The 17,200-nt window shown below is 37.0% G+C and overlaps 1 protein-coding gene across 1 annotated transcript in view; it reads right to left on the reverse strand.

The window, feature by feature from the left end:
• cnbd1 (cyclic nucleotide binding domain containing 1) overlaps positions 1–16,354 on the reverse strand; it is a 35,672-nt gene extending 19,318 nt beyond the window's left edge. Inside the window, exons 1-4 of the mRNA XM_084398810.1 lie at positions 16,266–16,354; positions 15,243–15,297; positions 15,010–15,114; positions 11,728–11,847 (exon numbers count right to left, since the gene is read on the reverse strand). Coding sequence (XP_084254936.1) covers positions 11,728–11,847; positions 15,010–15,080 — 191 coding nt within the window. The 5' untranslated portion in view covers positions 15,081–15,114; positions 15,243–15,297; positions 16,266–16,354. The remainder of the gene's footprint in view (positions 1–11,727; positions 11,848–15,009; positions 15,115–15,242; positions 15,298–16,265) is intronic.
• Positions 16,355–17,200: the final 846 nt, after the last annotated feature.

Raw genomic sequence — 17,200 nt, forward strand, 5'->3', positions numbered from 1 at the left:
CATTTTCTATGTTGAAATTTTGCTCACCGATGCTGACTAGGAAATGGTCTCTGGCTTAGTTCCAGGATCCTCGTTGACATTTCCATATACTTCCATTAATTACGAATTCTCTGTAGATAATAATAATAATTGCAAGCTTTAATCCCTCCATAAGATTCTAATTAACTGGAGGGAACTTATCACTGAATGAATGAGTAAAAACTGAATTATAACTTTTTTTTTTGTGAGAATATCTTCTGATTGCGGTACATACAGAGCCTGTGGTGCTGAATAAAAACAGCAGAAGTGAAGGAGAGAATAAAGCAGGAAAGAGCTGTGAAAGTGAGGAAGAACTATTGAAATCCCAAGTGTCCCATTCTACAAAACAAGTGCCATTTGTATTCTTCATATATGTGCAAAGAATTACCAACACAAATAGCAGTTGATACTAACTTTTACAGTATAGAGTCACTTTCTAAAACACATCACCACATATCCAGTCATTTTAATTTGTTTAATTATTTTCTTTTCATCATGCAGTGCATTTTTGCCCTCTGCTTCTGTTTGATGTATTAGAAAATATGCACATTTTGAGGAAAGCAAAAGCTAGCAATTAGTCTTTATTTTCTATAACTTTTGGATTTGTGGAAAGATCAGCATTACAGCATTTGCCCTATAAAGATTGGCACGTCAACTTTAACTGTAAAACTGTCACCTTTGTGTGTTTTTTGAAGACATAATTATGTCCTAACGTATTAAAAAAACTTAATAAACAATGGAAATGATTAACACTTAAAGGGATAGTTCACCCAAACATTTTAATTATGTCATCAATTACTCACCCTCATGTCGTTCCAAACCTGTAAGACTTTCGTTCATCTTCAGAACACCAATGAAGATATTTTTTATGAAATCTGAGAGCTTTCTGTCCCTCCATTGGCAGCTACGCAACTACCACTTTGACGCTTCAAAAAGTTCTTTAAAAAAAGCTGTTTTTGGGGTCAGAATGGCCAGCAAACTTAATACAAATTCTAAAGAACATTTCATTTTTGATCAACGTACACAACAGTTATGGTAAACGGAAGCTCAATCATGCTTGCTTGACGTGTGAGAACCAATGAGATTCATTCTTGTGTGTTACGCAGCACGTTTGAGCTTCCGCAAGAACCAATGAGGTTCATTCTCGTGTTACGCAGCACGTTTGAGCTTCCGCAAGAACCAATGAGGTTCATTCTCGTGTTACGCAGCACGTTTGAGCTTCCGCAAGAACCAATGAGGTTCATTCTCGTGTTACGCAGCACGTTTGAGCTTCAGCAAGAACCAATGAGGTTCATTCTCGTGTTACGCAGCACGTTTGAGCTTCCGCAAGAACCAATGAGGTTCATTCTCGTGTTACGCAGCACGTTTGAGCTTCAGCAAGAACCAATGAGGTTCATTCTCGTGTTACGCAGCACGTTTGAGCTTCCGCAAGAACCAATGAGGTTCATTCTTGTGTGTTAGGCAGCACGTTTGAGCTTCCGCAAGAACCAATGAGGTTCATTCTTGTGTGTTAGGCAGCACGTTTGAGCTTCCGCAAGAACCAATGAGGTTCATTCTCGTGTTACGCAGCACGTTTGAGCTTCAGCTAGAAAAAAATGAGGTTCATTCTCGTGTTACGCAGCACGTTTGTGCTTCTACAAGAGGTTTGTTCTCACACGTCAAGCTAGTAGGGTTAAGCTTCTGTTTATGTTCGCTGATCAATGTTAATATGTGACTAAAAGACGGATTCATATGGATTAGTTTTACGATCTTTTTAAAGCGTCAAAGTGGTAGCTGTGTATAGACTGTCAATGGAGGGACAGAAATCTCTCAGATTTCATTAAAAATATCTTCATTTGTAATTCAAAACGGGTTTGGAGTGACATAAGGGATGGTTGACATATGGCATAAATTTTATTTTTGGGTGAACTCACCTTTAAATTATTATTTAAAACAATGTTTCAAATCTTACAAAAAAGTATTTTAAAATAGCCATATCAAATTGTAAATGGCAAGCGTTTCATGAAATTACCCTTTTTTATCAAAGCAAAGAATGAACAACAATAACCTCAACAAAACAAAGAGAAATGTAGTGTCACAAAGAGCCTACAGCAAAGACACTCATTTCACCTCCCGTGAGAAGGGTTAAGGACCGTTCTCCATGTTCGTGCTGCTCAGCTCGGGAGACAATTACAGCCGCATCAGAGAGGTTTCAGTGGCCAGCCGCTTTCACCGAGCAGCTTTCACGGGTCTGTCGGACAGCGAGAGGCTTTGTCTTTCAACAAATAACTGTAATGGTCCTTATCTGTGGAGCAGGCCGCCTTTACAACACTATCTTATCAGCCACCAAATACTTTCCTGCGAACTATCTCCAGAGAATGCACCGGGAAAATTGCCACTAAACCGAGAGCAGCCACTGACATAAATCACTGAGAAAGAGGTACATCGATAAGGGCTATCTCAAAGTTAAAGCCACAAAGCTGTTTTGGGGTTAGAATGGCCAGCAAACTTAATTCAAATTCTAAGTGCCACTTTACTTTGACGATAAAAGGGAAACCTTCTCCGGGTAATCAATTCAATCTGAACGTGCAAATCTCCTTGCTGATAACCTCCACTGTCTTTTCTTAAATTGTCTTCACCCTTTCTAGAGCTCAAGTAAAATAGGAGGTAAAAAGTCAAGCCAGAATTTAGAAGAAAAAAAATATTTCGCTTTTCATCCCTTTCATGCCACCAAGAAAGTCAGAATAGACAAGCTCTTTAAAATCCAGCAATGACTGGTCCAATATCTGTTTTATCGGAAATGTCCAATGCCACATCCACAAGAGCAGTCTTACAGTCTTATATCCCTGCTTAAAGAGACAAGAAAAATGGCGGTCCAGGTCGGTTTATTCTGGTTAGTGCTAGTCTTAAAGGGAGAAGATATTGGTAACAACATTGGACCCCATTGACTTTCATTGTATGGACAAAAACAAGACATTTTACAAACTATTTTCATAAGTCATACATGTGTGGATGGACATGAGAGTGAGTAAATTCATTTCATCACTGATTGACTAGCAGATTATGCTGGTTGCTAGTCAAACAAAACAGAAGTACCAAGTTTGAGAGAACTAAACAAGTATTTATAACAGTTAGTTGGTTTTCTGTGATTTGGCTTAATTGAAATCCACCAACCAGAGCTTGGCTGCCATGGACGTGTGAGAGAGACAGAGAAGAAGTGATCCGTTTCCTCACGTGTAGCAGAGTCTCAGTTTCACAGCTGGTTCTGAGGTTCTCCTACTAACAGCCAAAGTCCCGAATCCTGACAAAACAAAGCTCAAGCACAAATTATAACTGTCAGAGCTGTTAAATAAGACTCCACAGCCAACACGTGTGTATGTCATCAAAACTGGGAACGTTTTTTTGGACCAAAACACAACTCTGTGAAAACAAAACCATTTCACACGCCTAGCAGGAGATTCTGTTAAATGGAAAAACTAAAGTCATTGTTCAAAAAAAAACAACAACACATTTTCAAACTTGATATTGCATCTCATAAACATTTCGGGCAAAGTGAGGAGGGTTGTCAGTGGCACCCTGTAGGGATCAATCATTCTTCGAAATTTCTGCCATAAAACCATGAAGCAAAGGCATTAAGACAAGTGTGCAGCTTTCTGCTTTGCATTTGTTTGGGCCAAACACTCACCAACAAATCCCAAAGTAAAATTTAATTGCTTAAAGGTTACTTTTTCATAGCTCAGAAGACTTAATGGACTTCACTTGCCCTGTACAAAAATATAATAAATAAACCTTTGTCCGATAACCAAAAAACGTTTATCATGTAGTAGCTCCTACATTACCAGTTTGGTTCAGGTCCAGTGTTATTTTAGTATTATTTATATACTATTATAGTATTTATTAATATTTTGAATTTTAATATTTTAATATTTTCAAGTAATTTTGTTATGTACTTTTGTACTTTTTTTGTCATATTTATTACACACACATATTATTTGTTAATTTGTCATGGTTAGTTCAACTTTATTGTTTACGTTTTTTTAAGTTTACGTTTTTCATCTAATATTTTTATTTTATTTCTCCTTAAAGGGGTGGTTCAGGATTTTCGACATCGGACCTCAAGTGAGCCTGGTTGTTATTCATCAGTGGAGACAGTTTAAAAAAAAAATCATCCAGTCCTTACTTTTGGACAGTTCGCCCATGCTAGGCTAGCGCGAGTCAACGGTGCACGCGTTAGCCTGCCATTAAAAACAGTTTTACCCACTCCACAGTACACCAAAAGCAAATAAATTATAACGCCAGACTATCGATGTAAATGTCTGTTGAGAGAATAATGTTAGAAATCAAACTACCCTTTCATCACATTGCATTAGTTATAATTTGTTCCCTGTATTTATAAGCAGTCTACAGCAGCGGCGGAGTTATATTTGGTTACCTAGGAAACCGAGAGAGCCACGGTCCACATAACTATCATGCAAGTGTATTTACCTGTCGCTGACAATGTGATGAAAGGGTAGTTTGATTTCTAACATTATTCTCTCGACAGACATTTACATCGATAGTCTGGCGTTATAATTTATTTGCTTTTGGTGTACTGTGGAGTGGGTAAAACTGTTTTTTATGGCAGGCTAACGCGTGCACCGTTGACTCGCGCTAGCCTAGCATGGGCGAACTGTCCAAAAGTAAGGACTGGATTAATTTTTTTGAAAACTGTCTCCACTGATGAATAACAACCAGGCTCACTTGAAAATGAGGTCCGATGTCGAAAATCCTGAACCACCCCTTTAAAAAAACAAACAAACAAAAAAAACATTTTTGTTACCATACACTTTTCAAGTCAAATATAATTTAATATGACTGAATCAACCTGAATACATTAGGTTACACCACCAAAAGTTTTCAAGGCTCCGACCCAAAAATGTCCTTATATAAATAAAAACAGAAACAAATTAGTCAAATTTGTAGCTATAAAAAACAACGTAAATTGTTAAGCACAAATAATTTGATCTTGAATCTGAGAACACAAAAAAGATCCATTGTGATATATGATTTTTCTTTTCTGCAAGCTGTAGAGTTGACATGAAAACAACAGAATCAGGCCAGTCTACTAAACAGCATAGAAAAACACAATACCTGGTTTATATTAAAGCTAGTTAAGTAAGTCAATGAGTTCATTTACTCAGCATTGGGACAAATAAATCCTTTAGGTGTTAGTTTTGCTCGCAAGTCTGACAACAAGGGAGTCTGGTCCAAAGCACCAAGCCTTGATTGACCTGCCCAGAACCGGACTTTCCCTTCTTCCCAATCCCATTCGACCTCTCCAATGATGATGATGAAGTTTCCACTGCAGCTGTTGTTTTATTCAGAGTTTCTTTAGAAAGAAACCTCACTCCTCCAGTAAAGAGATTTACCAGTGCACTTATCCCCTGACTCCATCACTCAGAACCGTCAGCGATACCATTTGCGAACAGCACCTGATGCTGGTCATATTTCCAGAAAAAATACAGTCTGGTTAATTTCTCTCTGGTGCTCCTTTCCCACTGTGAAGAAGAGTAATACAATCCTGGGTTTTCTAGTTTCTTAATGCGCCAACATATTAAATATCTGATCATGAATGTCTTGTGAAAGAACAAACTGATCCACAGCAAAGTGAGAAGGAAGTATTTTCTGGCACAGGTAGAGAAACTATTCAACTTCCAGAGCACCGGGATAGATGGTTAATTTTGACCTGGTTAGACCAGTTTGGACCATCAACAAACCATCTAGCATGTTGCACAAATCAGTTTTACCACCTTAAGATCATGGTTTTTCCAATAAGCTGCACCAGACACTATTGAGCTGAATTAAGGCATGCTGTTTAAATGCCACGTAATATCTGTTTTTGTCCATCTGAATGTCCACTGAGCACTAAGACCTTGAACTGGACATTTAACCCCTTAACTCCTGAATTTATAAAGCTGTATATAAAAAAAAAAATTCTGTGTGTTTTTGACTTTAGGTAGATGGTAAATAATGTTGAGATTATCAATTTCACTTTTGCACAACAAATAAATAGAAATTTTGGTATGTTGCAAATTTGCGACAACAGGCATTTAGGGTAATTTTGGTATGTTGCAAATTTGCGACAGTGGGCATTTAGGGTATTTTTTTACAAAATGGAAAAATTAATAAAACACATTTTCCCATCTCAGGAATGTAGATTTTATTCATGGCACAAAGTTGTTAGAACTTATAAACTTTATACTTATAAACTTTGACAAATTAATGAATCTTGACAACAGCAAGAAACAAAACACTCTCCTACTCCCTAACATTGACAGTAGTTTTTATACATTCCATGTTACACTCTGTTTAACTCTTTCCTTGTTTCTCCAGTGCATACATTATATATTCTTATAGTGTTATATCCTAACATGCTATTTTTTGTGAAAAAAAAAAAAAAAATTTTTTTGGCTGAAACCATCTAAATACAGCATTATTATAATATGTAGCCATTAGCCCAATCCAGCCGTTATGGCCCAATGTCGCAAATTTGCTACAAACAGAAATCTACAAAGTACGTAAAAAATATTCGTCACATGAAGTCTATATGAATAACATAGCTATAGAAGCAATCAATAAGCTGGTACATATTTTTATCTTAGCACAACTTAACTCATTTTGGGAAATTTCTCCACATTTGCGCACTTGATATGCGGATTTTGCAAAACAAAATATTAGCTTCGGTGAACCGGATGTAGTTCCCACTCCGACCGCTCCTACGATAAACCAGTGCGTGCAAAATGTTCCTAGGTATGTATCGAATGTGCACAAACAGGCATTGGGGGAAAACACACGCTATCTCGCCTGCAGTCTGAATGGAAGGGGTTTGTTGCAAATTCGCGACAGTAGGCGTAATATATAGGCTGTAAATCAGAAAATAAACAAATTATCAGAAAAAAGAAGTGCATTCAAATATCACCACCAAGCACAGAGAAGACGATACAAAAGAGGTTCAAAGTTTAGGAGGCTTCTTTCTCTGCTTTCATTTGGCCGTTTCCATAACATCTTAAACAGCAAATACATCAGCGGTTTAGAACTGTAGGCTGATAGGGAACACGGCCAATCGTTGTCTCCACACACATAAGCCCCAGAGCTTTCCAAATTATCTAAACTCTAAGAAAACACCATAAAACTAAACATTTCACGTGATTTACACATCTGAACTGCACTAGATGATAAGCACGCCTGTTGGCTGAATATATAGATGATGACAGATGTTAAATTGCATTTTTAATGTAATAGTATAATATAAATAAATATTATACACATATGCCTCATATTTACTCCGATTTGAGTTTCAGGTAACACTGAAATCTTTTCTGGGTCAAAGTGTGTTTCTCTGTCAAGCACACATCCCCAGGAAACACAGAGGAGGATTGTGGGAAAGGGTGAAGTGTTGAGGAGGGGGTCAGAGCCCTGAAACACAGAGCAAAATAAATACATGAACTATAAAAAAAATACAGTCAGAAAGTGCACACAAAGCAGGTTGTGCTGGCTGGCTTCCTTCATTAAATAAGCTGAACGTCTTCCGCTGGTTCATGGAGCAACCCTCCCCCCGTCACTGCCCTGCTCTGACTGTTACAATGGACTCCTGGACGTGGAGCTACATGGGCAAAGCCAGCATGGGGGGAAGCCAAGCACTTCCTGCCTCCAGAGCTGGCAGAGAGACAAGCTCTCACGGGAACAGCGTGCAAGAGCAGGAAGTATGTGTATGTGTGTGTGTGTGTGTGAGTGTGTAAGTTGCCAGCACAGTTGGTCCAGCTCCCCATGAGACCTGGATGAGGAAAACTGGCTTCATGACAAGAGCAGATGTAAAGACATACTAGACAACAAACCCATATAAGTTAGTGTATGCACACATACACCAGGTCATTGGATGACCTTCAGATCAACCAACTGACCTTTGGATGTGTTTAAAATGTTTTTAGAAGAGCTGAGAAATGACAGTGTGGCGTAAATCATTCGTACAAATTCAAGAACATTACATTGCCCACATTAAAGTCAAAGCAAAACGCAGTTCGCGACCTATTTTACTTCTGTAATCTGACATATTTCTGAGGATATTCAACATTAAAGAATATTTATGATAAAGAAAACTACTCTTAGCATTTACATTCACACCCTGGAATGATGCAATTTAAAATCTGCCATCTTTTCTCACGGGCGCTCAGTTTCACATCCACAATGTTTTTTTTTTTTAGAGCCAATCGGCTGAGCCACAAATGTCAAGTGACTAATCACTGTAAAACCACTAGAAAATTACATCACAGCAACGCTTGATTGGCAGTACAGTCCCAAACCCTTCACTTACGACTATCCCAAGTTGTGAAAGGCAGCAAACAAAGAAAAACATAAAATTTTCAAGCTTTTATGTATATTAATGATTATTATTAATAATAATAAAACATGAATCAAATATAAATAAAGTCAAAGCTGTCACTGGCAAAACATGTACATTTGCGTGTATGTTTATATGAGCTGTGATGCAGCAGACAAAGACAAAAGGCTTTTCGGGACAAAAGGTGTGCAGATAGTTACGACACCTAGCAGCAATGACTAACAATAAAACAGAAAACTCTATGAGAATACCAAAGGCTGGATCTTTGATTTATCTATCTGGAATGTGGCTATGAAATGGGAGTGTTGAAATGTAAGAGCATATCATTCAAAATCAGAGCAATTATTGCATTTTTGATAGAAAGACAAGCTTTTTTCTTAAAAAAAAAATAATAATAATAACATGCACTAAAGAATCGTGCACAATAAGATCAGCAATGTGCTTTAAAAAAAAAGTAAACAAGGTAAATTTGGATTTCTTGTTGACTTTAAACCAAATCAGTTATTTTGTTTACCTTTAAAGCAAACTCATTCGTCATTTGATAGTGCTTCCTGTGGCACCGTCGAGTGTCTATCGCTGTGGGCTTGCGATTTTTTACCCTTTCTAATCTCATTTCCACATGGCTGAGATTCTTTCACAATACAGTCCGCTGAATGTCACAAGGCGCAACATCACAGGGACGAGACGATTGAGTCTCCCAAATCGAATAGAATCGTGACCTATTTCTCTTATCCAGCTCACATCTTCCAAACATATTCCCCCGGTGGCAATTGGCATACACGACCGAGATATCTAGACACTGAGAGCTGGAAGAAAAAAAAAAAAAAAACGTGAAGACATGAAAAAGCATTAAGAACCGTCTACAAGGGCATCGCAAAACCCCGTAGGTAATGTCACTACAAATGCAAAATGGGCATCACGGGAAGTTTTGCTTCCAGCTGCCCATGCATGAAGCTCTCTGTATGTGATACATGCTACTCAGTTGTAATATGGCACAGGCACATTAAAGCACAAATGTTCCCTTGTTATAACTAAGCATGCAAAGCAAATCAAAGTAGTGAAGCAATCCAGGAGAAATGCTTTGCCATCTGCCTTCATTAACTCCGCCTAAGGCACAGTCCATCTATCACACACTGAGTGCTCAGAATTCACGCTGATTATGTTTTACCATGGTGCACTGGTACTAGCTTCTTCTATGGGATGGTGGTGCATGCTAATGCTTAGTGGTTTTAAAAACTCATGTATTGAATTTGGTGCATTAAATTAATCAAAAGTGACATGCATTCATAATGTTACAAAGATTTCTAATTTAAATAAATGTTGTTCTTTTGAACTTTGTTCATTAAAGTATACTGAGAGAAAAAAAAAACTATTTCCACAACAATATTAAGCAGTACAACTGATTTCAACATTGCTAAGAGATGTTTCTTGAGCACTAAAAAAGTACATCAGAATGATTTCTGAAGGATCATGTGACACTTAAAACTGGAGTAATGATGCTGAAAATTCAGCTTTGCCATCACAGAAATAAATTTCATTTTAAAATACATTACCGTCCAAAATTGAGGTCTGCAAGATTTTTTTATGTTTTTGAAATAAGTCTCTTATGCTCACCAAGGCTGCATTTATTTGATCAAAAACAGGTAATACAACAATATTCTTTTTTACTGTATTCTGATCAGATAAATGCAGCTTTGGTGAGCATGAGAAACTTCTTTCAAAAGCATTTTTTTTAAATATACCAGTTTTGAACAGTAATGTACATTATAAGTGGAATCTGTGCCACACAGTATGTGGGGAGAAAATTTTCATAGAATCCTAGGGTTGGCCTCTCTCAACAGAACATATAAAAATCTAGTTCATATTAATTTTTCACACCAACCATGCTCTGATCCTCCACTGAAAGATCTCCATATCCTCTTTCCTGTGTCTCTGGTGTCTATCTGTCCTACAAAGCTCAAGAACAACCATAAAAAAACAGATCCATTATCCCTGGGAAGTTCAGTAGATGAATGAGGGAAAATATATCGCAAGGAACGATATCCAAACACCTAAGAAAAATATAAGAAGAGGAAATGCTATTTGGATACTCCAATCCCACAATCCTGCACTGCTCAACTAAAGAAAGCTACATTGTTCTCTCTCCCTCTCTATTCTCACAAATGAACAGTGTAAGCAGGCAAGTGAAACAGGGCCTATTGATATGAATTAAGATAACGCTGTAAGATAATGGCAGAGAGGACAGGAGATTATTCCCATCCTCTATTATGCTCTTAATGAAGTGTTACCAAATGTCATTCAATAGTGAATTCTAAAAATGTCGTCTTGATTTTTTTTATGAAAGCTACGATTTTAATTTGCCAAAGATTTCATACGGCTAAAACTAATTAAAACTGTGTCGCTTCAAATATTATCCAAAGACACTCTGGGATGCAAGTGGCCCTGAGCAGAATTAAAGCATGATTGTTTGACAAGCTGAAAAGGTGATACACTGCCCTCTGTTGGTAGATGGAAACACTAATGTTATAAAATACAATCAGATAAAACAGTTGTCGGTCTAATAATAATAAACTGGTTGAGAGTGAATGAATGCAGTCAATAGACTTGACACATTCAACAATTCTCATTAGCGTAATGCATATGGGTGTTTCTAATTCTAATCTGTGATTCTTCTAATTACTGTAAAGCAGTAATGAGAGTCGTCCTGTTTGGACACAATATTATGTGTTTGGACACATAATACAACTTGGAAGAGATTTAATAAAAAATTATTTTGCATTTTGAAAATGTGCAGTAAAATAATGAGAACTGCAGGAGAATCTGTGCTTATTTAACTGCACTTTTTATTTCTGGGGTTAAAGGGATAGTTCACCCAAAAATGAAAATGAGCCCATGATTTACTCACCCTCAAGTAATCCTAGGTGTAGGTCTTCTTTCAGACGAATACAATCGGAGTTATATTAAAAAATGTCCTGGCTCTTCCAAGCTTTATAATGGCAGATTCTGATTTGAAGTCCATAAAAGTGCATCTATCCATCATAAAAGTGCTCCACAGGGCTACGGGGGGTTAATAAAGGCTTTAATATTTTTAATATAACTCCGATTGTATTCGTCTGAAAGAAGAATGTCATATACACCTAGCATGACTTGAGGGTGAGTAAACCATGGGCTAATTTTCATTTTTGGGTGAACTATCCCTTTAACTGTGACTTTTTTTTGACAGACTTCACCCCAGCAGCTTCAAATCAGGTCAGACAAACCATATAAATGAGTATTTTATATCAGTCATTTGTGTCATCATTATGTCCAGAGGGCCTTTAAACTACCCACAAAGAACTATTAGTCATACTCACAATTTCTTAAGGGCTTTGATCACATGATTCATGAAGGAATCCTGAGCCAGTTTTCCATGTGGCTGATGTCTGCTGACCTCCTGGACAGACTCGTATACTCTCAGCTTCACTGGAGGTTGGCTGCCAAGAGGAATAGAGAAGATCAGATGATTCTCATAAAGTTTATATCCATCACTTGCCAATTCCAAAGTTTGTGCTGTCGAATCAGAATGTAATAAATGAGGATATTCATGACAAAGTGTAGTTTAACACTGTTGGGCTGCAAGAAATAATAAAAGAGGTTATATTTTACCGTAAGTGATTGCATGACAAGACTTCAAACATGCAGACTGAGATATTACGGTAACACTTTACAAAAGCCTTAAGTATAATGCATTATAAAGGTATTTCATAATGCATGTAATCATTTATAAAGAATTGCAACCAAAGTTAAAATGCATTATAATATTTGCAGATTCCTGGTTACATCTGAAATTGATAGTTTGTCATGTTTTAATGCATTATACTTTCTAAAGGCATGTTCGATGAATAGATACAGTAAGTATTAGGTCACACTTTAGTTTAGGGTCCAACTATTTACAACGACTTTTGCCTCAAACTCCTAATTACTGTTTATGAATAGTTAGTAAGGTAGATATTGGGTAGGATTAAGGGATGTAGAATATGGCAATGTAGGGCAGGCATTAATATGTGCTTTATAAGTACTAATAAACCACCAATATCCTATAATATGCATGCTAATAAGCAACTAGTAATCGTGAAAATTGGACCCTAAACTAAAGTGTTAGCAAGGATTATAATGTATTGGTTACAAATATTCATGAGACCATACAATGCATTATAAGGTGCATTACAAGGCATTATTAATGCATTAAAAATACTATAATGCATAAAGTAAAGTGTTACCGATATGACTTATAAGACAATTTCCATACTTTAATTTGTCTGATTTTATAGTTTTAATGGCTTTATATTTTTCTAAATTGTGGGAAAAGTAATAATAAAGAATGAGTAGGTATGTCCAAACTTTTGATTAACAGCATAACTAAAAATGTGCAGCCATATTAAGAAGTGCATTCAGTCAGGATTACCTTAACCACAGTCACAAAATTGATTTACAAGATAATCACTCGCCATTTTTCACTTTTACCAATCCTTAAATAACCCTTCTTTGTCAGCGCTATTCAAGACGCACGATTCCAACTGGGAGCAGATCTATATTCCAGCCAATTAGAGCCATGACTCATATGTCACTACCCGCAAGAACATTCATTTTCGCCGCTCCAGCAGGCTGTCGAGAAGACTGTAAACATTACTCAGAGCATCTCTGAGTGGGACTACAGTGAGATTGAAATGACTGACAGCTCCTCAGTTTCTGCGTCACGCCTCGGCAGGGGTGCGGCCCACGTGTCGTTTAGAAAACACTTCCTGTTGGTGACTTTCACTCTTCAAGATGTGACTTTCCAAAAGGACACAAAGGCGATTTTTAGAATAATGACGCAAGTTTGACGTAGGGCCTAAAACTGCTCCTGTGCACTCGTTCATTTTCGTTCATCCCCGATATGCAAAACAATAGTAATATTACAACTGAATGCAGAGGACTGCTAAAAAAAAACTTGTGAGTTTGATTTCAAAGTACAATACTGTTCAAAGGTTTGTGGTCAGTATCCAATCAGAGCACTCTTGGCTTCTCAGAAGGAGAGGTTTTGTAGTGTTTCAGACAGACTGGGAATAAAGGTGCTGCAATAATGTACAGTTCACGAGTTCACACGTACATGAAATCTAATGTAGTATTTATGCGTATTTGGCTTGCTGTCCAGGGGAGGGCTCCGAGCTCAGAATTTTGCCCAAACCCAGAGTACTCCCCCTTATACTGGGGTAGACCCAGCTGAGTGTGAGGTGATGGGGTGGTGGAGGGTTGCTGAGAAACTTGTCAGAAGACAGAAGGTGAGGAAAAGCTTTATTTATACCGGCTTCCTCTTGAGCTGATTGGTTGATTACCTGAACGTGCTCCTCCCGAACTTTGTTACATAAAACTTCATTATGTGAAAAGCATGTTAAAGGGATAGTTCGGCCAAAAATGATATTTAACCCATGATTTACTCACCCTCAAGCCGTTCGAGATGCATATGTCAATCTTGCTGGCGTATGACGTAGAACGTAGCGTAGGAAGCGTCATGACGTAGAACGAACGTGATAGCGCAGCCAGAGAGCAGAGCAAAACAAAACTCTACGTTCGTTCTATGTCACGACGCTACGTCCTACGTCATACGCCAGCATCCATCTCCGTGAACGCGCGTCGACAGCTACCGGAAGCCAGTTATTTTCATTTATACATTTTTAAATATGTATATTTTTACGACAAAACCGCACGGATTACCCTCAGAAGGCCTTCGTTTATCCCCCTGGAGCCGGATGGATTACTTTTGTGAAGGATGCATGCACATTTTGGGACTTGAAGGAGGTGGACCCCATAGCTTCACACTATAACCACTGAAAGATCTAAGACATTTTCTAAAATAACTGAAAATGTGTTCGTCTGAAAAAAGATTGACATATACATCTCGAACGGCTTGAGGGTGAGTAAATCATGGGTTAAATATCATTTTTGGCCGAACTATCCCTTTAACCAATTTTAGTACGCCCAATAAACAAAATTATGACCTTTTAAAATATCATTATATGGGAAATTACAAACAAAAAACGGTCCCGAATTATATAGCTTACTTTCATGTGTTTGTAAAGTATCTTAATTTAGATTACATTTGACCTATGCGGATCACTGTTTAATTTATAAGGTAATCTATGAGCTTTACTAAGTTTTATTTGCTACAGTGTTTACTACTAAGTTTTGCAGCTGAATAAACTACTTCTCCAGGTAAGAGCATTACGGCATTACCTGAAACTGATCATGAACAGCTCACTGAAACTAAGCAGACATGAGTTACACTTTATTTTAGACAGAGTTACTAGGAATAGTATGGAAGCTTGTTTTTTTTTAATATAAATTTAAAAAAGGGTATTTGACATTTTCATCTTACAATTCACTTTTTTTCTCAGAATTGCGAGTTTATATCTCGCAGTTACCTTTTTTATTTTCTATTCAGTGACGGAAACAAAACTTGCATTGGAAATAACTGACTCCATAATCTCTACGCCATAGACTTCAATGCAAAACCTTTTCCTTAGTGAAACTAGTTTTAGTGGTATGATCTCATGATAGATTACCAATTAGTAAATTGTATTAGTCATTTTTAAAATATTAAAGACATGGTTACTCACATCTTACTCTTGAGTTGTATTCTGGGTAAAGATGTCTGAGGGCGCAGCAATATTCCTTGATAAAGTTTCATGAATTTTTGATGGGCCTCTTCAGTAGAACTGATACTGTGAAGAGAAGCGAGACCTTTTTTTTTTTAAATGGAATATTAAAACACTAGTTTCATAAGTTCACAAGCAACTAATACATTCGGAAATGACAAAAATGAATTTATAACATTAATGACCATTCCTACCTTTCATTTAGCTGGTTTAGCTGCGTGTAGTCGATGTCTGAGAGTCTTTACTCAGCTGTGATAAAAGTATAAAAGCCACATTTGGCAGATCAGTAACAACCAACACAAATCACTGTCCTATTTTGTGAAGATCAGGCCTAGTTGTCACAAGGATTATATCTAGGCCTAACTGTTATGTTTACACAATTGTGTGAAAATCTGTAGTCATGGTTTTATATGCTGATTTTAAAATTAGGGATGTGAGTTATTTTAACATAATTTACTGCAATAATGATTTAAAGGGATAGATAAAATGGAATCCCAAAAATGAAAATTCTGTCATCATTTACTCAACCTCAAGTTGTTAAAAACCTGTGAATTTATTTCTTCTGCTGAACACAAAAGAAAATATTTTGAAAAATATGGGTATATGGGTAACCAAACAGTTGGGGCCCATTGACTTCAACAGTATGAGGAAAATAATGCACTAATAGGCTAATATGTTTGTTAGACTCAGTAGACTGTGTGACAACAAGCTCTTTCTCCTCTATCTGGTCTATGCAGAATAGTCTTGTCATTTACAAAAGGGAGTGCTCCCAATCTAGCCTATAATATGAACTAAACGGTCTATGATGTGTAAGTTACAATAACTGACTCCGTACATTATTAAACATGTTGATATGAAATGTCTCTGCACCTGGGGTGCGTTTCCCGAAAGCATCGTTGGCCAACTATGGTCGCAAGTTCCGTCGTTACCAATAGAGTTCAATGGACATTGCGATGAACTTGCGACCATAGTTGGCCAACGATGCTTTCGGGAAACGCACCCCTGAACGTCGCTGTGCGTCATGGCAACAGCCATGTAACTTACTCATATTAAAGACTGGTTATTGTGTTAAAACATCATTAATAAAACGTGTAAGTTCATTAGTCTCTTGTTGGGATGGCACGCTTCCACACGCAAAATAAAAAAGCGACAACTGTTACAAGTGGGCCAACAGGCTAACAACTCAGTAAACAAGATTTTCATATTGAGTAACTTACATTTTAGACACAAATAGTTCAAGTTAGTTTGTCTATATTTGCTTCGCCAACAAAACTACTTCCAAAAGAAGCCAGCCAAACAGGAACAGAGCCGTTGCGTGTCGCGAATCAAGTGTTTTTGAACGAATCGGTTGAATGAATGACTCATTGAGTCACTCATAAGTATAGTTCTAAAATGAATCAGTATTTGTGAACAATTCTGTTGAATGAATGATTTAATGACTCGCTCATAAAGACGGTAGTTTGTCGCCACCCATTGGCGTAAAGTAACGTGCGAAACAGTCACCGAATAAATAAAAATCAAACACATAAATAAATAAACACACGAGTTATTATTATTAACTAAAAACATTAAAAACATTTTTGTTACTTGAAAGAAAACTGAAATAAAAAAATATATAAATATTACATGAAACTAAGGAAAAATTAGCTTTGACATTTGAGTTTAAGTAGCAAATAAAGATAAATAACCCCCAAATTGTAATATTTAAAGCTGCAGTCCGTAGTTTTTCCTCTTTGTCGGCATATATGTTCGAAATATACTTTACTTTACGAGTTATCAACTTTACGTGGGTTGTGCCTCGGCACGGCACAGCGCGGATGAATCCAAATGTTTTGAGGATAATGTGCGGTTAGATTTTAAAAACGTTTTAATCATATTTGGTTAATAGCAAATAAAGATGACCAACAACTTGAACATAGGCTATCCTTAAATAACAGAAGGTGAGTAACTATTCTATTCACTTTAAGCCAGTTGAAATAGAAATATAAAATGAACATGTCTCTATTTTAGAGAAAAAAAAATTAAAAGAGGAAAGAATAAAGAGATGGAAGGCCAGTAAGATCAAAGACGTCTTTTCTTCTTCTTGTTAGCCTTGTCTGTTCCCTGTGAAACCACAACAGTAAATCCCCTCAGCTGAACTGAAAGCTTTAAG

Source organism: Rutilus rutilus (assembly GCF_951802725.1).
Source record: "Rutilus rutilus genome assembly, chromosome: 24".
Classification (NCBI taxonomy): domain Eukaryota; kingdom Metazoa; phylum Chordata; class Actinopteri; order Cypriniformes; family Leuciscidae; genus Rutilus; species Rutilus rutilus.